General features: G+C 46.2%; 2 protein-coding genes across 3 annotated transcripts in view; one reads left to right on the top strand and one right to left on the bottom strand.

Annotated features, from left to right (window-relative positions):
• Positions 1 to 23,025, top strand: part of UBAC2 (UBA domain containing 2) — a 110,330-nt gene that overhangs the window by 18,629 nt on the left and 68,676 nt on the right. The window lies entirely within an intron of this gene.
• On the bottom strand, positions 157 to 14,735 carry GPR18 (G protein-coupled receptor 18). Of its 2 annotated transcripts, none has more exons than XM_081326967.1 (2): positions 14,705 to 14,735; positions 157 to 1,272 (listed from the first exon to the last, which is right to left on the bottom strand). In XM_081326967.1, the coding sequence occupies exon 2, from the start codon at positions 1,252 to 1,254 to the stop codon at positions 262 to 264; it is 993 nt and encodes a 330-aa protein (XP_081183093.1). In that variant the 5' UTR covers positions 1,255 to 1,272; positions 14,705 to 14,735; the 3' UTR covers positions 157 to 261. The 2 variants fall into 2 exon arrangements, with proteins under 2 accessions (XP_081183093.1, XP_081183094.1); XM_081326968.1 differs by lacking the exon at positions 14,705 to 14,735 and adding an exon at positions 1,746 to 2,650.

Genomic DNA, 23,025 nt, shown 5'->3' on the forward strand with positions numbered 1-23,025 from the left:
GTTCATAGTCCATGTTAGTGGCTGGCCCGGTCACGGCTTTCTTCCCTCTTTGCCTATTTTCAGTAAGTCCGTAAGGGGTAAAGCAATTTCAGCAAAGGAGGGGATGAAATGGCAGTAAAAGTTGGCGAATCCCAGAAAAGAAAAAACAACAATTTAAAAGAATAATAAAATCTCTCCTTTTTTAAACATAATACATTTATTAGAAATTTGAGTTTATTCTAAGCTTACTTTATGCATGTATATTGTATTACTTTACTTATTTTATATGATCTCACTGTTAATATTACTTAATGAATGCACACTACCAGATCTTATACTTTTTCTTCGAACACTTCGAAGATAATTACGATAAAGCATAACACTGATAACTCGGGCCTGAAATTGTTTAGAAACTAGGTAATAAAGGATTATATCTAGACATGTGCTGAGATTCATCAGGAAGGTGGTAAATGCTCCCCAAGGGTTGTAACTTGCTTCTCCATTTTGGAGCATCAGAAATGTAAAACAAATGTGAAAAGGCACAAAACATAAAAGCACTTGGATAATTAGTGTTACAATGATTCTGATCGATCTTTCTTTAGCCTTTGGTTTCAGCTTGGAAGTTCTTCCACGAATTATACTATAAATGATGACTATATAACAACCAAGCATATTAAATATGGGAATCAAGAAGAAAAAAATTAACCGAGAAAAATTTAATACATTGACTTCCTTTAGGTAGATAATATCCATCATCTTTATGCAGGTAGTGAAATTTGAACTTTTGTCTGGATCAGAATATAAGAAAAGCAGTGGAGAAGTTGTCACAAGAGTTAAGATCCAAAGTCCTGTGCAAGCCATCAGAGCTTTGCTTGTGTTCTTGAGTTCCTTGGCATATTTGGGTTGAACGACAGCCAGACATCTATCAATGCTTATAAAAGCTAACAGCCATATTGCAATGCTGGGGTAAAAAATAGTTAAAGCACTAAGAATCCGGCAGCAGAGATCTCCAAAGATCCAAGAACGTTTCCCATAATAATGCATTCGAAAAGGCAAGGAGAATATAAGCAACAAGTCAAGCAACGCAACATTCATCATGTAGATAGTTATAGTTGTTTTCTTCTTGGTGGTACAGCTGAAGACCCAGAGAGCTGTAATGTTTACAACTAAGCCAATTGTAAAAATGAAGCTGTAGAAGACGAGTGATGAAATTCGGTATTCCTCAGGATGGCTATTTTCAACCATTGTAATTAGACTTTGATTGTAGTTATTCATAGCTTTTTAATATGTTAGCTAAAAATAAAATAGAGAAAGATCTAGTTTAGTTACTGGTTAGAATGGTTTTGTATTATAAGGCTCACTGAGAATCAGACAATTCCAGTACGTACTGTACAGAAGGTACATTAGAAATATTGAGTGCATTAATCTTCAAAAACATGATTCTTGGTATTATGTTAAATTGAGAACTTACCTAACCAAGCAGTTAGTGTAGTTTATATGGGCCTGAGGTTTAGGTTTGCTATAAAAGAATGCCAGCAAGTTTTATTTTATTTATTTATTTGTTTGTTTGTTAAATTGCTGCCCATCTTGTCATGGAGCTACTCTGGGCTTACAACAATAAAAAGGAAAAAAAGATTAAAAATATAAACGTAACAATAGCAAAGGAATAAACAATACAAATAAACAATGAAAGTACAGTAATATGAAATTAAAAAGGTGGAGGAGGAGCAGGAAGCACAGGATAGGAGAGTGGGGAGAAACCTCACCCCAGGGGGCAGGATGTTCCAGAATGCTAGGGCTACAGCAAAGAATACTCTTCTTCTGGACCTTCTCTGTAGTTCCTTGACTGATGGGGTCCTCAGCAGGCCTCCTCTGCTGGCACGAGTAGGGCAGGGTTGTCTTACCAGGATGAGATCGTTCATCAAGTAGTCTGGGCCTATGCCATGGGAGGGCTTTAAAGGAAATAATCAACACGTTGAACTGCACCTGGAAGCAGACCAGCAGCCAATGCAGTTTGTGAAGCAGTGGTGTAATATGGGTCATTCTATGGACCTCCAAAGACTTCTTGTGCTGCCACATTTTGTACCAGTGGAAGCTTCCATGTAGCCCCACATAAAGTGCATTGCAATAATCTGGACGAGATGACTAGGGCTTGAGTGACTGAGGGCAGGGAGTCTGGATGAAAATTGTCCTGGCAGGTGGGATTGAGATTTTTTTTTAGGAAAGGGCAAACCAGGGCCTCCTTGAATGGCTTCAGGAATGTTCCCTCTTGCAGTGAGAATTTATCACTGCTAGTCATTGTCCTGGAGGCTTTTACCAAACAGGCAGGACAAGGGTCTAATTGACAAGTGGTTGCATTGACAATATTGATGACCTTGTCCATTTAGGACCACCAGGATCAAACCATTCCCAGATCACGGAGCAAGACCTTTCCCCAGACATCTCACAAGGACCTGCACTACACTTGGAATCCAACTGGGAACGAAACTAAGTGATTTTACTGTTTATAACATACATCCACTGCCATACTACATCATGCAAGCAGAAACGAACTATTTAGGCAATCTAATAGAAAATCTGATAACTTCTAAAAAGCTAGTAGAAAGTAGGAAGTCATACTTGAAGAATTTCAACACCTTTGGTTCAAGAACACACTGTCTGTGTCTCTGTCTCTGTGTCTCTGTCTCTGTCTCTCTGTGTGTGTGTGTGTGTGTGTGTGTGTGTGTATTCCAATTTTTGTGCATTTTTAAAATTTTATGCTATGTGGTATAACAGACTGGTGGCCTTTTTCTAAGCAGGCTGATTTACCGTATATACTTGAGTATAAGCCGAATTTTTCAGCCCACTTTTTGGGCTGAAAAATTCCACTTCGGCTTATACTCCAGTCAACAAAAAAAACTTACCGAGGACTTGTGCGCGGCCGAGGCTTTGGTGCTTCCGGGATCGCGCGCACCTCTCCCAAGCCACCGCCGTCCGAGACCTGCCGAAGTTTGGGGAGGTTTGGGGAGGTGCGCGCGCACCTCCCCAAACCTCCCCAAACGGCAGGTCTCCGTTCCTCCGCACCCTGCCTGCCTGCTTCTTTCCGCAGCGGAAAGAAGCAGGCAGGCAGGGCGCGGAGGAACGGAGACCTGCCGACGTTTGGGGAGGTTTGGGCGCCTCCCCAAACCTCCCCAAACGTCGGCAGGTCTCCGTTCCTCCTGCTGACGTTTGGGGAGATTTGGGCGCCTCCCCAAACGTCGGCAGGTCTCCGTTCCTCCTGCCGACGTTTGGGGAGGTTTGGGCACCTCCCCAAACCTCTCCAGGTCTCCGTTCCTCCGCGCAGACCTGCCGACGTTTGGGGAGGTTTGGGCGCCTCCCCAAACCTCCCCAAACGTCGGCAGGTCTCCGTTCCTCCTGCCGACGTTTGGGGAGGTTTGGGCACCTCCCCAAACCTCCCCAGGTCTCCGTTCCTCCGCGCAGACCTGCCGACGTTTGGGGAGGTTTGGGCGCCTCCCCAAACCTCCCCAAACGTCGGCAGGTCTCCGTTCCTCCTGCCGACGTTTGGGGAGGTTTGGGCGCCTCCCCAAACCTCCCCAGGTCTCCGTTCCTCCGCGCAGACCTGCCGACGTTTGGGGAGGTTTGGGCGCCTCCCCAAACCTCCCCAAACGTCGGCAGGTCTCCGTTCCTCCTGCCGACGTTTGGGGAGGTTTGGGCACCTCCCCAAACCTCCCCAGGTCTCCGTTCCTCCGCGCAGACCTGCCGACGTTTGGGGAGGTTTGGGCGCCTCCCCAAACCTCCCCAGGTCTCCGTTCCTCCGCGCAGACCTGCCGACGTTTGGGGAGGTTTGGGCGCCTCCCCAAACCTCCCCAAACGTCGGCAGGTCTCCGTTCCTCCTGCCGACGTTTGGGGAGGTTTGGGCGCCTCCCCAAACCTCCCCAGGTCTCCGTTCCTCCGCGCAGACCTGCCGACGTTTGGGGAGGTTTGGGCGCCTCCCCAAACCTCCCCAAACGTCGGCAGGTCTCCGTTCCTCCTGCCGACGTTTGGGGAGGTTTGGGCGCCTCCCCAAACCTCCCCAGGTCTCCGTTCCTCCGCGCAGACCTGCCGACGTTTGGGGAGGTTTGGGCGCCTCCCCAAACCTCCCCAAACGTCGGCAGGTCTCCGTTCCTCCTGCCGACGTTTGGGGAGGTTTGGGCGCCTCCCCAAACCTCCCCAGGTCTCCGTTCCTCCGCACAGACCTGCCGACGTTTGGGGAGGTTTGGGCGCCTCCCCAAACGTCGGCAGGTCTGCGCGACGTTTGGGGAGGTTTGGGGAGGCGCCCAAACCTCCCCAAACGTCGGCAGGTCTGCGCGGAGGAACGGAGACCTGGGGAGGTTTGGGGAGGTGCCCAAACCTCCCCAAACGTCGGCAGGAGGAACGGAGACCTGCCAACGTTTGGGGAGGTTTGGGGAGGCGCCCAAACCTCCCCAAACGTCGGCAGGTCTGCGTGCGCGCGCACCTCCCCAAACCTCCCCAAACGGCAGGTCTCCATTCCTCCGCGCCCTGCCTGCCTGCTTCTTTCCGCAGCGGAAAGAAGCAGGCAGGCAGGGCGCGGAGGAACGGAGACCTGCCGACGTTTGGGGAGGTTTGGGCGCCTCCCCAAACCTCCCCAAACGTCGCGCAGACCTGCCGACGTTTGGGGAGGCGCCCAAACCTCCCCAAACGTCGGCAGGTCTGTGCGGAGGAACGGAGACCTGGGGAGGTTTGGGGAGGCGCCCAAACCTCCCCAAACGTCGGCAGGAGGAACGGAGACCTGCCGACGTTTGGGGAGGTTTGGGGAGGCGCCCAAACCTCCCCAAACGTCGGCAGGTCTGCGCGGAGGAACGGAGACCTGGGGAGGTTTGGGGAGGCGCCCAAACCTCCCCAAACGTCGGCAGGAGGAACGGAGACCTGCCGACGTTTGGGGAGGTTTGGGGAGGCGCCCAAACCTCCCCAAACGTCGGCAGGTCTGCGCGGAGGAACGGAGACCTGCCGACGTTTGGGGAGGTTTGGGGAGGCGCCCAAACCTCCCCAAACGTCGGCAGGTCTGCGCGGAGGAACGGAGACCTGCCGACGTTTGGGGAGGTTTGGGGAGGCGCCCAAACCTCCCCAAACATCGGCAGGTCTCCGTTCCTCCGCGCCCTGCCTGCCTGCTTCTTTCCGCAGCGGAAAGAAGCAGGCAGGCAGGGCGCGGAGGTCCGGAGACCTGCCGACGTTTGGGGAGGTTTGGGGAGGTGCGCGCGCACCTCCCCAAACCTCCCCAAACTTTGGCAGGTTTCCAGACGGCGGCGGCTTGGGAGAGGTGCGCGCGATCCTGGAAGCACCGAAGCCTCGGCCGCGCGCAAGTCCTCGGTAAGCTCCGGGCGGTCACTTGCTTCGCGTCTCCTGAGGGAAGGGGGGGGCGACTGGAGCGGGCGTGTTTCCTCGCCTGCTGGGCGCCGCGATTTGCCCGGGGAACGCGCGGGCCCCGAATGGCAGCGTGGAGCGAGGAAGCGGACAGCCAGGGCTTCCCCGAGAGCCGCGGCCACACAGGGTATTCCTGTGTATTCAGGCTTGCAAAATGGCGGATCGAGCCTCTGCTGGCGGCAGAGGCTTGCAGAGCGCGGATCCAGCCTCCGCCGGCGGCGGAGGCTTGCAGAGCGCGGATCGGCTTATACTCGAGTCAACAACTTTTCCCAGTTTTGGGGGGTGAAATTGGGGGTCTCGGCTTATACTCGAGTCGGCTTATACTCAAGTATATACGGTATTTCAATTGTCAACGCTGTAAACATTGGATGTTCCAGCTCTGACAATTGAATTTGCAGCCATCTTCCCTTTTCTTTTAACATGCTTTTTCTGGTAGTTAGAAATCAGGGGCAGAAGGAGGGTGTTGGGATGAAAGCTCGAGCTCAGCTAGCCATAGCAATAACGCTGCTTTGTGGGAACCCAAGGACGAGCTGATAACTTTTGGGGGAGCTTGGGAGAAAGCCCGATTTTTAGGCTAATTGGAGAATGTGATTTATGACAGCTTATTGAGGGTGGGAATTGTACTTTGTTACTTTGTATCCAGGAGAGGGGAATTTAGTTTTTGGGTTCAATGTTCTTTGAGGAAGAATTTTGCCTTGAAGTTCTTTTGATGGGTTTCATCTATTGGAACCATGATATCAATCTCTTTAGTAATTGAAATTGCCATATTGGCAATTGTCTACAAGACATAGAACTGAGATAATTAACTTTACAGATCTATCTATTATCCATCTTTGCCTTCTATCTAGGCGTTAAATAGGAGCTATATATCTATTTATATATGCCCTGTGAACCGCCCTGAGTCCCTTGGGAGAAGGGCGGTATAGAAATCGAATAAAATATAAATAAATAAATATATATATTTTTTATAGTTACTGAATGCTAGCCTAGCACTATATATTTAATCTGCTCCTTTTTTAAAAAAAGTATGAAGGATTACCAATTTTAGCCTTTTGAAATGTCATAGGGTCCAGTCTCCAATATGACTTAGTAGATGGAGAGTTCTGTCTTATTCTTTTACAAAATATTTTTTAAAAATAATTATTGAGATTGTTGTTGTTAGTTGCGAAGTCGTGTCCGACCCATCGCGACCCTATGGACAATGTTCCTCCAGGCTTTCCTGTCCTCTACCATCTTCTGGAGTCCATTTTATTGAGATAAGAACAATCAATTGTAACATATGCTGGACTGACACATTTACAGCATCTACTTTTTGTTTTTAGAAGCATCTGAATAGCAGTTGTACAATAATATGTAGACAATTCAAAAGAAGAATGCATTATATCAATTACTATTTCTTTAAGCATTCTGGCAAAATTAGTCCTGTTGCATTGACCATGAGCAAGTATAACTAAGAAATTACTTTCTTTGGGTTGAATCAATTTTGGCCTAATCTGATGTTCTTGACAAGAATCCCAGAACCAAGCGCATTTGCTGGTTCACTAGAAACGGGGCAATTAACTTGTCTTAATCTGTCTTCAGTTTTTATATCGTTGCAACCAAAGTTTGATGTAATATTCCAAGTGTGGTCTTACCATGATGTTATACGGCCACACTTGAAATATTGCATCCAGTTTTGGTTGCCATGATATAAAAAAGTTGTTGAAACTCTAGAAAGTGTACAGAGAAGAGCAACAAAGATGATTAGGGGACTGGAGGCTAAAGCCTATGAAAGACTTAGGTATGTCTAGTTTAATAAAAAGGACCAGGAGTGACATGATAGCAGTGTTCCAATATCTAAGGGGCTGCCACAAAGAAGAGGGAATCAATCTATTCTCCAAAGCACCTGAAGGCAGGACAAGAAGCAATAGATGGAAACTAATCAAGGAGAGAAGCAATCTACAACTAAGGAGAGATTTCCTAACAGTGAGAACAAAATCCAGTGAAGAGGGAATCAATCTATTCCCCAAAGCACCTGAAGGCAGGACAAGAAGCAATAGATGGAAACTAATCAAGGAGAGAAGCAATCTACAACTAAGGAGAGATTTCCTAACAGTGAGAACAAAATCCAGTGAAATGGCTTGCCTTCAGAAGTTGTGGGTGCTCCAACATTAGAGGTTTTTAAGAAGTGATTGAACATCCATTTGCCTGAAATGGTATACGGTTTCCTTCCTGAGCAGGGGGTTGGACTAGAAGACCTCCAAGATCCCTTCCAACTCTGTTATTCTGTTAGTGCTCTAGAAAAAGTGCTCAGCTTTTCTAATTAATAATATCGCCAAAAAATCTCTGCAGTTTGTGAAATACAAGCAGGGCTTTTTTTTCTCATAGAACGCTCAGAACGGTGTTCTGGCACCTTTTTTTTTGCAAAAACAACAACAACCAAAACAGCTCCCTTACTGGCTTTCCTAAGCCTATTGCAGGGCTAGGCAATCTTGGCTCTTTTTTATGACTCATGGACTTCAACTCCCAGAAATCCTGAGCCAGCCATGCTGAGGGGAAATGGTTTCCAAGCTGAGCCATGCTGGCTCAGGAATTCTGGGAGTTGAAGTCCTTGAGTCATAAAAGAGCCTGCACTACAGGAGGACATTAAAATTATTTACAAGGTTACTTCTTTAGGAACTATTTTTTTATTTTATTTTATTTTAATAATATTTCTATACCGCCCTTCTCCCGCAGGACTCAGGGCGGTGAACAGGGCAAGAATAAAAATACAAATTACAAAAGTTAAAACTAAATTAAATAAATGCCCACATACTAAAATAGATATTTAAAACCTAATAAATAGCCCCCGATCCCCCCATCAGGCCAGGCCAGCTTGTTCAAAAAAGTGTGTTTTTAGCTCGCGGCGAAAGGAGCGAAGGTCGGGCGCCGTCCGGAGCTCAACCGGGAGCTGATTCCATAGCTCCGGGGCGCCCACAGAGAAGGATCTCCCCCTGGGGGCCACCAGTCGACATTCTCTGACCGGTGGCACCCTGAGGAGGCCCTCTCTGTGGGAACGCACAGGGCGGAGGGAAGTCGATGCTGGCAGCAGGTGTTCCCTCAGGTACTCCGGCCCCTTGCCATGGAGGGCTTTGAATACCATTACTAATACCTTGAATCTCACCCGGAAGGCAACCGGTAACCAATGCAGCTCACGGAGCAGAGGTGTAACGTGGGAGTATCGGGAGACTCCCAACACAACTCTCGCGGCTGCATTCTGTACCAGTTGGAGCTTCCGGGTGGTCCTCAAGGGCAGCCCCATGTAGAGAGCGTTGCAGTAGTCAAGTCGAGAGGTCACGAGCGCATGAGTGACCGTGCATAAATCATCCCGGCTTAGATAGGGCCGCAACTGGCGCACCAGGCGAACCTGGGCGAAAGCCCCCCTAGTCACAGCTCCTATATGGTCTTCCAGGGTGAGCCGTGAATCTAGGAGGACTCCCAAGTTGCGAGCCCTATCTACGGGGGGTAATAATTCACCCCCCATAGTAAGAGGTGGAATGTCCGAATAAACCCGGGATGAAGGTATGCAAAGCCACTCGGTCTTGTCGGGGTTGAGTTGAAGTCTGTTCCTCCCCATCCAGACCCGAACCGCCTCCAGGCAACGGGACATCACGTTGAGGGCATCACTGGGGTGGTTTGGGGTCGAAAGGAAAAGCTGGGTATCATCAGCATACTGATGATACCCAACTCCAAAACCACGAATGATCTCACCCAGCGGTTTCGTATAGATGTTGAACAGGAGAGGCGAGAGGACCGACCCCTGAGGAACTCCACAAATGAGAGACCTCGCGGTCGACCTCTGCCCTCCTGCCAACACCGACTGCGAACGTCCCTGGAGATAGGAGGAGAACCACTGTAAAACCGTGCCTCCCACTCCCAATCCCCTGAGACGCCGCAGCAAGATACCATGGTCGATGGTATCGAAAGCCGCTGAGAGGTCTAACAGGACCAGAACAGAGGAATGCCCCCTGTCCCGAGCCCTCCAGAGATCATTCACCAGCGCGACCAATGCCGTCTCCGTGCTGTACCCGGGCCTGAAACCCGATTGGTACGGGTCTAGATAATCCGCTTCATCCAGGACCAGAGGGAGCTGATGTGCCACCACACTCTCAACAACCTTCGCAAGAAAGCGAAGGTTGGAGACAGGACGAAAGTTGTTCAATACAGCTGGGTCCAAGACAGGCTTCTTGAGGAGAGGCCTCACCACCGCCTCTTTCAAGACGGCGGGGAAGCTACCCTCACTCAGAGAAGCCGATATAACTGCCTGGAACCAGCTGCGTGTCCTCTCCCGGGCTGCATAGACCAGCCAGGAAGGGCACGGGTCCAATAAACATGTGGTGGTGCTCAGCCTCCCCATGATCCTGTCCACTTCCTCCGGAGTCACAGAATCAAACTCCTCCCAAGTGATATCGACAAGACCGCCCGCGTCCTGCTCGACAGACTCTGCCCAGTCAGAGTCCAAACTGGTCCGAATCCGAGCGATTTTGTCCGACAGATGCTGGTTAAACTCCTCGGCACGACCCTGCAAGGGATCCTCCCTCACCTCCTGATCCTAAACTTTTAGAATCTAAAACAGCTAATTCAAAAAAGCCAACAGGAAAGAACCTCACATTTTTCATCTGCTTCTGTCTTTTGGAAGGTAAAATTAGATAACAAAATAATCTATTTCTTATGTTAACATCTCTGCAATGAAATCAAAGGTAACAGGAAAGAAATGAGAAACATTTTTCTCAATGTAATATGTTTAATTTAGCTGATTCTAGAAAAAAATAGTATCTTTTGTACACTCTTGAAAACTATTTTAAATCTATAACCATCTATTACAACTAAACCACTTTAAATTAAACAATTCTTAAGAATGAAATATTCTTAATTTGGACTTTACTTTTACTGTTTGGACTGTTGTGTGTTTTGAAAAATCTAGTTATGTTGCACTTCAGTCTTTAAATAATTAACCTAGTATATACATAACAATATATGATGTTTTCCCTGGTGAGCTTAACATCAATAACAACATTTATTAAAAAGGCTAAAATAATTTCTGGTGGTATTATCTGTATATTAAAATTTTGGACAAGCATTGATCATGTATCCTAGCAAAAGATGTTACATATGTGCATAAGCGAAGTGAGTAGCATATGCCTTTTTAAAAATATCAAACATGCAAAGAAACAAAAATAAGTCCAAAATATCTGTATTACATCCAGAAATGCCAACTTTGCAACCAATATTTCTCATCCATAACTATGGCACCCTAAGGATACCTGCATACATGTAAATGCTTCTCTGGGATCAGTAACGCAGCAGGGATTGTTTTTTCCTTCCAGTAACATATACCTAAAACCAGTTTATTGCATTTGACAATTGTACTAAAAAAAACCCAACTCATTGTCAACCAATATAATTCATTTAATTTGAAATCAAGTGAAAAATTGATTTAAATTATTTTATTAAAACAAATTAATGGCAATTCTTTTATAAGAAGTTGCCTCAAACAAAATGAGTTTGACATGCCTGCTCTAGATAGTTGAATGCTCCAAAATAAATTCTAGACCAGACCTGTACATGCAGCCTACCAAGCACCCTTGGACAGAGTACAGACTTTTAAAAAAAAAGTAATAAAATCACCACCACTGTCCTGAAAGTCATGTTGCCTAGTGCCTCCATGGCTTACCATGACCATGAGCTCCAACACTGTAGATGCTCCTCTAGTCACCAAAACATTGATTAGCCCACCAGCATTCCTTTGCAGACCAAAGATTTTTAATTTATCAGTGTGGGCCTTTCCCTTCTACAAGTTGCACCGATCTCTTCTAGATTTTCCTCTTGCCTTTCCGAGTTAACTCCTTGGTCTGTCATTGAGCAAGAATTGACTTTGTAGGGAAGCATATTATCATTTGATGTATATTTAACATATGTTCTACCTTTACCAATTATAATATTTGTATGCAATCCACATGGCGAGGTTTGGGGCAACTTACAATAGAAAAAAATATATTTTTAAAATCATAAGATTAAAACATAAAACCAGGGCTTTTTTTCTCATAGAACGCTCAGAATGGTGTTCACGCACCTTTTTTTGCACACATAAAAAAGGCTTTTGCACAAGCTATGCTACTTCCTTTATTGGCTTTCGAAAGCCAATAGGAATTGCTGCTGAGCGTGCCAAAAGACCTGGCTGGCAAACGTTGCACCGGCAAGTTGTTTGCAGCGAAAACGAGTTGGCAGGAACTTTGCATCCCTCCCTGCTGCCCAACTACACCATCTCAACTAGATAAGTAAGAGAGGACAAGGAGTGGGAGGTGGGTTCTGCGGAGTCCATGTGCACTCCTTCCTTGTGCTCACCCGTGTCAGCCAGGCTGGTGGCCTACCTTGTGCTGGACCTGCGCCACTGTCGCCTTGCCCTGTGTGCCTAAGTGGCCACCCTGCATCGCCTGGCCCGCACCGCCTCCGCTGCCTGCCCCGCACAGCCCCGCCATATAGAGCGGGCCCTGCTACTCCCACAGCACCAGCCGTGCCGGCTCCAGTCTCGGGGTGGGGAGCCCACCGCCAAGACCCCTCGCACCCATTACTGCAGCAGCACCGCTCCCCCACCCCCCTGCCTCCTGCACCCGCCAAGATGATTGTTCCGGCACCTTTTTTTTTTTTTTAGAAAAACACTGAATACAAGCAATTTGATATATTAAATATTGGTCAATTACCCATAAATGGCTCCCTTTCTGAAGATCTAGGGATTACTTTTATCAACTCATTTTCTTTCATGTATATGACTCTTGGTAAAGATTAATCTTATCTCCTCTAACTCTAAAATAATTAAGACAAATGATGTTGTGAAGGTGGAGAGTATTTGGGTTTAAAATGATGCAAATTCATCGGGTAACATGGTTTGAAAGAGGAAGCGGGTCAATCAGATCGAAAGAGAAGCTGTGCTTCCCTTGCTCTTGCAGGTGGGTCACAGATATTTGCTGCTTTACATCTGCACTGACTCATCTCCCCCTTGGCTTTTGTGGGTGAAAGAGAAAGAGTTTACTCTTTCTTCATCATTACTGTGTTTCCACTGCTCAGAGAGTGAAATATGTGTTGTTTTTGAACAAGGCCACTTTCTACTCTTGCAAAGGTTACAGCCAGATTGTTAGGTGCTGCCATTCCACTTTATCATGATTAGACTTGCAAGTGGGGCAATGACCGTTTCAAAAAGTTTTGAAAGATGAAGCACAGCAAGACTATTAAAAGGACAAAGAGAAATAGAAATATAGTTATCTTCTCTCACTATCCTCAATTTTAAAAGATTTGCAGTGATCACAAAAATAGCTACTGTACTGCAGTCTTTATTCCAATTTAGAAACTGTTGAAATTCCACTGTGTATGGTATAGTAGCCAACTTCTCCTCTAATAGCTTCCAAAAGTATTGTGTCCTCTTCTGTAAAAATGGTCCTATAAAGCTTTACTCGGCATTTTCTAGAGGAGATCCTTACTCACTGTTAGTGGCTATGTAGATTGGTATTTGTTGGCTTACTTTAATGGATTTTAGGTTACACAAGAAGACCCTGTTCATATGACATGCTTGCATACACTTGTGCAGTTTCTTGCAGTGGCGTAGCGTGGGTTGTCAGCACCCGGGGCGGGGCAAGGCAACCGGAAGCGGAAATAGAGGGGCGGGCGGGCGGTGACGTCACGGCACTGCTGAAAAGACGCGCCCCGCAGCGGCGTAGACTTTCCAAGAAGAGTCGCGCGCATGCGGGATGCTTCCGGGTCCCTCTCGAGGGCGGCTGGGTGGGGCTCCGACCTGCAAGAGCCGCTGCATTCAAGCTCGCACGTGAGCCCCGCTAAATAAAGCCACGCATGCGCACGAAGCTAGGCCGGCCGGCCAGCAGGTCCGTCTTCGCTCGGCCAAACCTGCCAGGGCGCCTGCGGGGCGCTTGCGGTTGGCCTGAGCCTGGGCGGAGAGTTGGCCGCTTCTATTTATTTTATTCAGTTTATGTGGCCGCCCATCTCACCTGCCGGACTCATTTCGCGTTGCAAGAAAGAGCAGCTCGAGAGCGGAGCCAAGCCAACTCTGTGCAGCCCTTGGGGCTCCCTGAGCAGCTCAGTGCGAGCGCGCCCCCCCCAGATGTTGCGCCCGGTGCGGCCGGCCCCCCCTGCACCCCCCACGCTACGCCACTGGTTTCTTGCCCTGCTTGCTGGATTCTCATAACTCAGTATCTAAATGATTTTCACAACAGCCCAAATTGAGATTTTCTGGTATGTGGTTCATGTGTTCTGTGAACAGCCAGTGCAGTAGGGATCTCCACTGCTTTGGATTCAATTCCAGAAAGAGTCTACAGGGCATATCCCTTTGAAAAGAAATAGCTTTTTGAAATCAGATCAAAAATACTACAAAGGCCTGTTGTACAAATCCTGCAGTGTGTGATGTGAATATAATTTGTGGTTGGTTGAACAGACTTGGAGGTTGTCAGTAATTTTCACTGGCTGGGATGGTGAAAGAAAGTGATAGTGAAGCTATTCATCCACTGTTGGGTTCTTACAATGCACTGGCTGTATTTGCAGGAATGCTAAGTCAAGATTAATTGTTCCTTGATTTGCTGAATAAATACAAATTTAACTATCAAGGAAATATTAAGAATTGAACAAATAAACCATTATTTGAAGACTTTTGAAGCAAGACAAATGGATATAAAGAAAACTAGTGTAATGGATCTTCAAATATTTATTAGAGTTTTATCCTGTCTTTATTTTTTTTATAAATAACTCGAAGAGATAAACATATTTAGTACTCTTTCCTCCTATTTTCCCCACAACAAATCCTGGATGGTGTATTGGCCTGAGACAGCCTTCCATTCTGAATCAAATATTCTGCATTGTATGGAAATGTCAAAACTTCATCTGCTATTCTCACATTTTTAGGAATATCTAAAATGGTACTCGTGTATGCACCCTTACATGTGTATTACATGTACTCATGTAAGAAATAGCTGTATTTTCCCTTTTCAACCCGTTAGTAATTTTCAGCTTGTGTACTGGTACCAGTGTCTATTTATTTAACAGGTAAGTGGATTTATTTTAGTTTATTTGTACCTCACATATTCATTACTTCAGCTGTTGTTTACTTCATCTTGATGGGTTCATAAAAACCATAGGGATTTTTCGGCTTGCATATAGTTTTAAAACATAACATTCATTTTATATATAATTCTGTAATAAAGTCTTTAGTAATGTTCCACTAATTTGAAAACATAATTCAAGTTGAAAATTTGAAAATACATGTGTGCATGTGCACATATGCTAATGCATAAAATAGTTTTCTTACCTTTAGCTTTTCAATGATGTCTTTCATCTACCCAGGCAAGCAAAAGATTTGTTTTTGTCTTAAGACCTGTGATCTAAAATAGATAACCTTTTTATAATCAGGAAGTGTCATAGTGCAACTAGATTCTCAATTGGTTCTACAGTTTTTTTTTGGCTGTGTGTAAAATTTGTTGCATGGACAAATTACTGTATATATCTCATACACACACACACACACACACACACACAGAGTATATATCTCATATGTTAGCTGACTATGTTTCTGTCTGTAAGTGTAACATCCTCTTCAACTGTCTAACATCATGTGTATATATGCTGAAATATTGTAAAGAAATAAATGTTGCATTTGCTATATTTTATATAAACAATTTATATGATGACCATAGACTATCTGATATAAAATTATCCTTAATTCTTTGCTTCTGTTCAAACTTAGTTTAGGTGTAATCTTAAATGAAATTAAACTGAATACAGAGGAATTGCCATCCATTTTCTCCCTGTCTTAATATACAGTATATAAATAAGTTCAGTTTAATTTATAAATTATAAATTAATGTCTAATGTGTAGAAATCTTATTAGGGTTAGTGACTGGCAAAACAAAACAATAAAAGATAAGAGAATTTCCAAAGGAACAAAATGAATTTTATATTAATAGAATTCTAAAATTTAAGGGAGTTAATTCTTGCATAAATCAGTGTTGATTGAAAGAAACTTTGCAACTCTTCTATACATATGAGGATTGCTGTCTGACAATAGGACGTATGTGAACTGATCCCCATAATTTGCCCCCAAAAAAGGTCCATGTATGAGTGTAATTGTAATAATGGATCCTTATAGAATAATGTCTGTGGAGATTCTCAGTCATTCACGTCATGGTTGTCCCAAAGGTGCTTTTTTGAAAAGCAACTGGACTCGTTTTTCCTTTGCTTCTCATTCAAGAACAGAACTGAAGAAGCTTCTTGAGCGAGAAGCAAAATATCTTCAAGGAAAAACAAAGTCCAGTTGCCTTCGGGAAACCATCTTTGGGATATCCCTATAGAGTAGTTCCTTCCCCACCATCTGCGTTGCATTATCATAGCATGTGTGTGTTGGTATGTGTTCCTGGTGGAAATTAGCAAAAAAAGGCAGGAGTGTATATCAAGAAAGTCTACTCCCACAAGGTTACTCAAGCCATGAAAATCATTCAAGTTACCCCTCTAAGGCAACTAGGCTCCTGTATTGAGAGTAACAGTATAGGAAGATGCTGGAAACAGATTGTCATTTAATGACAATAGCAATGGTATAATTTCATATTCTATGGGAGAAGGCAATACAGTTCTAAACCATTCCTGTATTTTACTGAGAAAACCGCATGCACAGGCCACATAAAGTAATTTATCCTATGGTGCCTATAGAGATGATGGGCCTCTCTTGCAGAATCTTTTTTTGATCTGCCAATAGCCAGATTAACCTAGGCTCAATAGACAAAAAACACAGGAAACTTGGAAATAGGGTGGATATCTCCCTTCAATGGCTGGGAGATACTTTTATTTTACAAAACGAAAGCTCATAAAAAAGGAAATAATAAAAAAGAATGGTAAATTATAAATATCTTAAACTAGTTCTAGTTACTTTCTGGTTCTAAACTAGAAATTAATCTTAATAAAAATATATATTATTAATCTGTTTTCTAGAGGCTCGATATCTATACTATTTTCTTTAAAGTCCAATTCCACTATATTTTTAAATCTTTCTATTCTATATTTAATACATTTGTCATTCCTATTTTCCACATCTTGTTCCTATGAGCTGTTATTTTCAGTCTGAACCTGAGGCCAAACCCCATTAAATTTCTGCATTAAAGGTTGCAGCATAAGATAAGATAGATAAGATAAGATAACCTTTATTGACATTTTTTTTACTGTGGGTACAACGGCACACATCAAAAATGAAATTTAGTTGCCCGCTCTCAAAGTGAAACATATGAAACACCTACACATAGTATATACAACATATGTACAGACCCACACCCCTACATATACATAACAAATAAATATTAAATACTGTCCATCTTGAATATATAACGGAGGGAGGAAGCTTAAGAGTTCACAAGGTTAATGCTGTATGGCATGGCTTTTCAACCAGTGGTACGCGTACCACTAGTGGTACGTGAGCACCTGGCTGGTGGTATGCGACGTCGCCTGCCTCCCCCCTGCCTCCCCTGCCGCATCCTCCCCATCCCCGCGCTCCGCTGCTTCCCAGCTCACTTGCTGCCGGAAAGCATGCTGATTGGCAGCAGCCTGCAGGAACCCTACAGAGGGTGCGCACAGGCGCAGAGTGAGACCCCACCCTCCCCAGGGACTTGTGCAGCAACCGGATTGACTTCTGATTGGTGCTTCTTTGGGGCACACATGGCCAGGAAGGCGCGTCAGTCTCAGGTACCAGTAAGGCGATCGGCCCACTCCTCCCCCATCACCCACCAGCCCCAGAAGAGCCCCACACGAGCACCTCGCTGGCCGCCGAACCCTTCCTTTCGAGCAGGAGCGGCCTTGCCCTGCTTGCCCTTGGCCGCCTCCGCAGGTGCTGCTCTAGCGTGAAGAGGGCAAGGCCCTGCCTTTTGAGCAGGAGCGGCTGTCGAGCCCCGGGTTCGACAACCTGGTGTGGGGGGGAATCCATGCAGCAACCTGGCTACCTGGCCTGCCAGCAGCTCGCTGCTCCACCAATCAGCTGGGAGGCTGAGACTCTGGATTTGAGCCACCGACAGAGCACAGCGCAGGGAAGACATGCCAAAGCTCGCCCTGGAGCCTCCGCTGCCAGAAGCCTGCTTGCAAAAAGCGGGGCAGGCGGCAGCAGCTGCTCACGGCACTGGCCAAAAGCAAGCAGGGCAAGGCTGCTATGAAGCCCTGGGCTCGACAACCGGTTGTGGGGGGAGGGAATCCTTGCAGCAAGCCAGCTACCTGGCCTGCCAGCTGCTCGTTGCTCTGCCGATCAGCTGGGAGGCTGAGACTCCGGATTTGAGCCACCGACAAAGCACAGCGCAGGGAAGATGCACCAAAGCCAGCCGCTCATTGCTGTGCTGATCAGCTGGTTTGCTGTGCGGATTCTTCCCTCCACACCCACCGAGTTGATTGTCGAGCCTGGGGCTTGATAGTGGCCTTGCCCTGCTTGCTTTTGGCCAGTGCCATGAGCAGCTGCTGCCGCCCGCCCCACTTTTTGCAAGCCCCGTTATGCCGCCTTTGCAGGCTTCCGGCAGCGGAGGCTCCGGGATGAGCTTTGGCATGTCTTCCCTGCGCTGCGCTCTGTCGGTGGCTCAAATCCGGAGTCTCAGCCTCCCAGCTGATCGGCGGAGCAGCAAGCTGCTGGCAGGCCAGGTAACCGGGTTGCTGCATGGATTCCCCCCCACAGCCGGTTGATTGTCATGCCCGGGGCGGCTTTATAGTGGCCTTGCTTTGCTTGCTTTTGGGCGGTGCCATGAGCAGCTGCTGCTGCCTGCCCCACTTTTTGCAAGCAGGCTTCCAGCAGCGGAAGGCTCCAGGATGAGCTTTGGCGCGTCTTCCCTGTGCTGCACTCTTCGGCGGCTCAAATCTGGAGTCTCAGCCTCCCAGCTGATCTGTGGAGCAATGAGCGGCTGGCAGGCCAGGTAGCTGGGCTGCTACACGGATTCCCCCCCCCATAGCTGGTTGATTGTCATGCCCGGGGCTTGATAGCGGCCTTGCCCTGCTTGCTTTTGGGCGGCGCTGTGAGCAGCTGCTGCCGCCCGCCCCACTTTTTGCAAGCAGGCTTCCAGCAGTGGGAGGCTCCGCCTGCTTGCTTTTGCCCTGTTTGCTTTTGGGCGGTGCCGTGAGCAGCCGCCGCCACCCGCCCTGCTTTTTGGAAGCCCCATTATGCCGCCACTGCAGGCTTCCGGCAGTGGGAGGCTCCGGGACAAGCTTTGGCGCGTCTTCCCTGCGCTGCGCTCTGTCTGTGGGGCCTGCCTTGGGAAAGGTGGAAGCGCAGCTGTGGTCCGGGACAGTCAACCGCTCCAAGCCCTGTTTGGCCGGCTTTGTCCCTCCATCCCCCAAGAACAGCTGATTGTGATATGCTGCCGTGTGCTTCCCCGAGTGTGCCTCAGCCCCGGATCTCCCCCCACCTGGGACTCCGGCTGCGTCTGCAGAAGGCAGCAGGGTGAAGGGCACTTTAGCGTGTCTTCCATCCATCCCATGTGAAGGGTGCCCTCCTGCCCCGTGGTCCACAGCAGCATTGTTGGTGTGCATGGATCGACTGTGAGCGAATGCGAGGTGTTTCTGTTGCTGGAATAAAGCTTATTAAATGAGCTAGCAACCTCCAAGTATTGTTGATAGATCTTCCCTAACTTTTCTCGGGCGCTTCATAAACAGTTAAGTGGGCATTAGGTTTCTTGGTAAAAATGGATTAGGAAGGAAGGAAGGAAGGAAGGAAATGGAGGGAGGAAAGGAGGAAAGGACAAAGAGGGAGGGAAGGAAGAAAGGAAAGGAAAGAAGGAGGAAGGGACAATGGGAGAGAGGGAGAGAAATAGAGGGAAAGAGAGGGAGAGAAAGAGAAAGAGAAAGAGAAAGGGAGAGAGAGAAATAGAGGGATGTAAAGAGAAGGAGAGAGAAAGGGAGGGAGAGAGAAAAAGGGAGAAAGAGAGAAAGACGGAGAGAAAGAGGAAGAAGGAGGAAGAGAGAGAAGGAGAGAGAAAGAAAGGGAGGGAGAGAAAGAGGGGGAGAGAGAGAGAGAGATTAAATTAGTAACATGGTGGTTAACTGCTTGTCACAAGGTTGCAAAAGGCGATCACATGACCCTGGAACAATGTGACCATCATAAATATGAATTGGTTGCAAAGCATCTGAATGTAAATCACATGACCCTGGGGATGCTGCAACAGTCATAGGTGTGAAAAATGGTCATAAGTCACTTTTTCAGTGCCGTTGTAACTTTGAACAGTCAATAAGTGAATTGTTTTTTCTTTTTTCTTTTTTTGGTCAAGTTTTTGACACCTTGCTGGGCGACTGGTGGTACTCGGACATTGCCTTATCCTAAAAGTGGTACAATGGGTGAAAAGGTTGAAAAGCCCTGCTGTATGGAATGAAACTATGGCTGAATCTGGATGTTCTGCTTCGGATACCATGAAGCCTCCTCCCAGAAGATAACAGGGAAAACAGGTCATGAAGAGGATGTGTAGTATCCCACATAATCTTATGGGCCCTGCTCAAGCAACGCTTCTGTGCTATGTCCTGGATGGGAGGGAGGGAACTGCCAATGATCTTTTCAGCCATCCTCACCACTCTCTGCACCGCCTTCCTGTCTGAAGCAGTGATGCTTCTAAACCAGACTGTGATGCTGTATGACAGGATGCTATCGATCGTCCCCCTGTAGAAAGTGGTAAGGATAGGAGAAGGAAGATGTGCTTTTCTGATGCGACACAGAAAATGCAGGCCCTGCTGTGCTTGCTTCACCAGTGTCTCGCTGTTGAGCAACCAAGCCAGCCTACTCGTTAGCTGCACACCCAGGAATTTGATGCTGGTAACCATCTCCACAGGTGAATCATTAATGCAAAGAGAAGTGTGGCTGTGCCTGCCTTTTCTGAAATCGACAATGATCTCTTTGTTTTTTCCGGTATTTAAAACTAGGCCGTTTTCTTTGCACCAGTTAACCGTCATATTAAGAGGCTGCTGGCACAATTATTATTCAGTCACGCATTGCCCAAATACTTTCTTCATTTTATTCTTTCTGACTTTGAAAACAACATTGTTCCTCTACTGTTTTTTTATATCCTGAGCAGTAATCGGTTGATCTTGTACTAAAAATATCAAATTCCAGTCCATTTCAATTCACTGATGTCTAAGATATCAGTATATAATTGATTCATTACATCTTTCACTGTGTTGCACTTTCCATGTTCACGCTTCTTACATTTCCTGTTCCCATTGATTCTGTCTTTGCAGATTTGCCTTTTCTTTTCCTGCATGGCAACATTAGTAACTGGATGCCCAGCATGCTTCATTTAGCCACATCAAAAATGCCATTAGTACTTTGAAAGATCCTCAGTTCTTCCTCAGTAGCATCTTGAATGCCATCCAACCTGAGAAGCTGTGAAAAGCCTGACAGATTGTAAGCACTTGTGCTCCTTTCTCCCCCTCCTATCTTTGCTCTCCCCCTATCATCTCAACCAGGGCTTTTCAACCTTTTCACCCATTGTACCACTTTTAGTATATGGCAACGTCCAAGTACCACCAGTCGCCTAGCAAGGTGTCTGTTGAGGATTGGCAGCAGGGGTAGGGTGGGGGTGGGGAGTTTGATTTTTATACCCCCCACCCCCATCTGCTGGGTGGTTGCAGCAGGTTTTGGTCACTTCACATGTCCCTGGGACATTGTGACCATCTTAAATATGAATCGGTTGCCAAGCATCTGAATCTAACTCACAAGACCCTGGAGATGCTGCAACATTCCAGCTGACCGGCGCTTATACTGGGCTCAGCAAAAGGGCCAGGCTCAGCACCAAGCTCCAACTGAAGCCTGGCACTGATCCTGGTGCTTCCACTGAGCCCTGACAGCCCTGCAGCTCCAGCCATCTCTCGCCCAGGCTTGTGCGGTGCTGCCACCGGTTCAACTCATTCCCCTCCCCCGCTACCACTTTTCTAGGATGGCCACGTACCACCTGCCAGGTGCCAATGTACCACAGGTGGTACCTGTACCACTGGTTGAAAAGCCCTGATCTCAACAATCCAGCTACCAGTCAGAGAGCAGCATTGGGCAAGAAGTGGGGACACAAAATGGCTGCACCTACAGGCTGCATGAGAAATAGCCTGAACAGAGCCATGGCTATAAAACAAAATGCTAAAACAACAACAACAAAAACTAACTAACTAACAAAAACACAACGCGCGAGTTGTGATGGGGGCCTCCCGATACTCCCATGTAACACCTCTACTCCGCGAGCTGCATTGGCTTCCGGTTGCCCTTCGGGTGAGATTCAAGGTGCTGGTGATGACCTATAAAGCCCTAAATGGCCTGGGTCCAGGATATTTGAGGGAACACCTCCTGCCAGCATCAAACTCCCTTCGTCCAGTGCGCTCGCACAGGGAGGGTCTTCTCAGGGTGCCGCCGGTAAAAGATTGCCGGCGGATAACACCCAGGGGGAGGGCCTTCTCTGTGGGTGCGCCTGCCCTCTGGAAACAGCTGCCCGTGGAGCTTAGGACCGCCCCTGACCTTCGTTCATTCCGCCGGGACCTGAAGACCTGGCTCTTTGAGCTCTCCGGCCCAGGCTGAGAATTTTTAACTGAGGTTTTTAGTTAAGGGATAATTTAATCTTTTTTTAATTGTTTTTTAACTTTTGTATTTCGTACTGTTTGATTTTAAATACCCTGTAAACCGCCCTGAGTCCTTCGGGAAAGGGCGGTATATAAATTTAATAAAATAAAATAAAACAAAATAAAATTAAAATTAAATTAAATAACATAGTTGGAAATAGTAAGGATGAAAACATGGCTGGACTGTATGACCTACAAAACCAATATGAAGCAGGAGAATAATTGTTGATGTTTGCCAATTCTGTGATTTCTTCATTGCCAATGGGTTCATCAAACAACATCTGTATACATGGATATCACCAGGTGGAGCACACAGAAATTAAGAATAAAACCTCCACATCTAACCAGACTTTACAAGACAATTTTTAAAAATAAATAAATACAGGGTGCCCCAGCATGTAAAGTTAAAAAAAACACACAAGCCCCTCCTATTCCCAGCCACATGTTTTATTTACTTTACCATCCAGGTGCAACAGAAATCCAAAATCTTTACCAGACTCTGCCTTTTTCTTTCTTCAAAGGAAAAGTAATCTCATCCAGAATAAGTTGTACAGGTAGTTCTTTCTTAATAGCCTTTCTTAAATGTTAAAATAATTTTGCTCTATTTATGATCTTTTTTGCCACAATTGTTAAGCAAATCATTGCAGTTGTTAAGTGAATCATGAGACCATTAAACAAATCTAGATCTGAATCTGATCTGCATGATCAATTTCAGTGAAATGTGGAGTTGTACTTTGTGGGAAAACAAAGATTGGACCCTGGAAAATTCAGAATATTGAGATCTCAGTTGGCTTTTTTATGCAGATACTGGATCATTCAACCAAATGATAGCCTAAATTAATTTATATATCATGTATTAATTTAAGCTATCATTTGATTTGCTTGATCTTGATGTAGTGAGTTGTATACAGAAAGCAGAAAGCAAGCCATGCCTTAGTGTGATTTGTGAATATTGTTACAATTGTCATTTTAGCTAATAGGTTTTTGGCAGTTACAACCAACCAAAAAGAACAAGCATTCAAAATATAGGGA

The sequence above is a fragment of the Vipera berus genome (genome assembly GCF_964194415.1).
Source record: "Vipera berus genome assembly, chromosome: 4".
NCBI lineage: Eukaryota > Metazoa > Chordata > Lepidosauria > Squamata > Viperidae > Vipera > Vipera berus.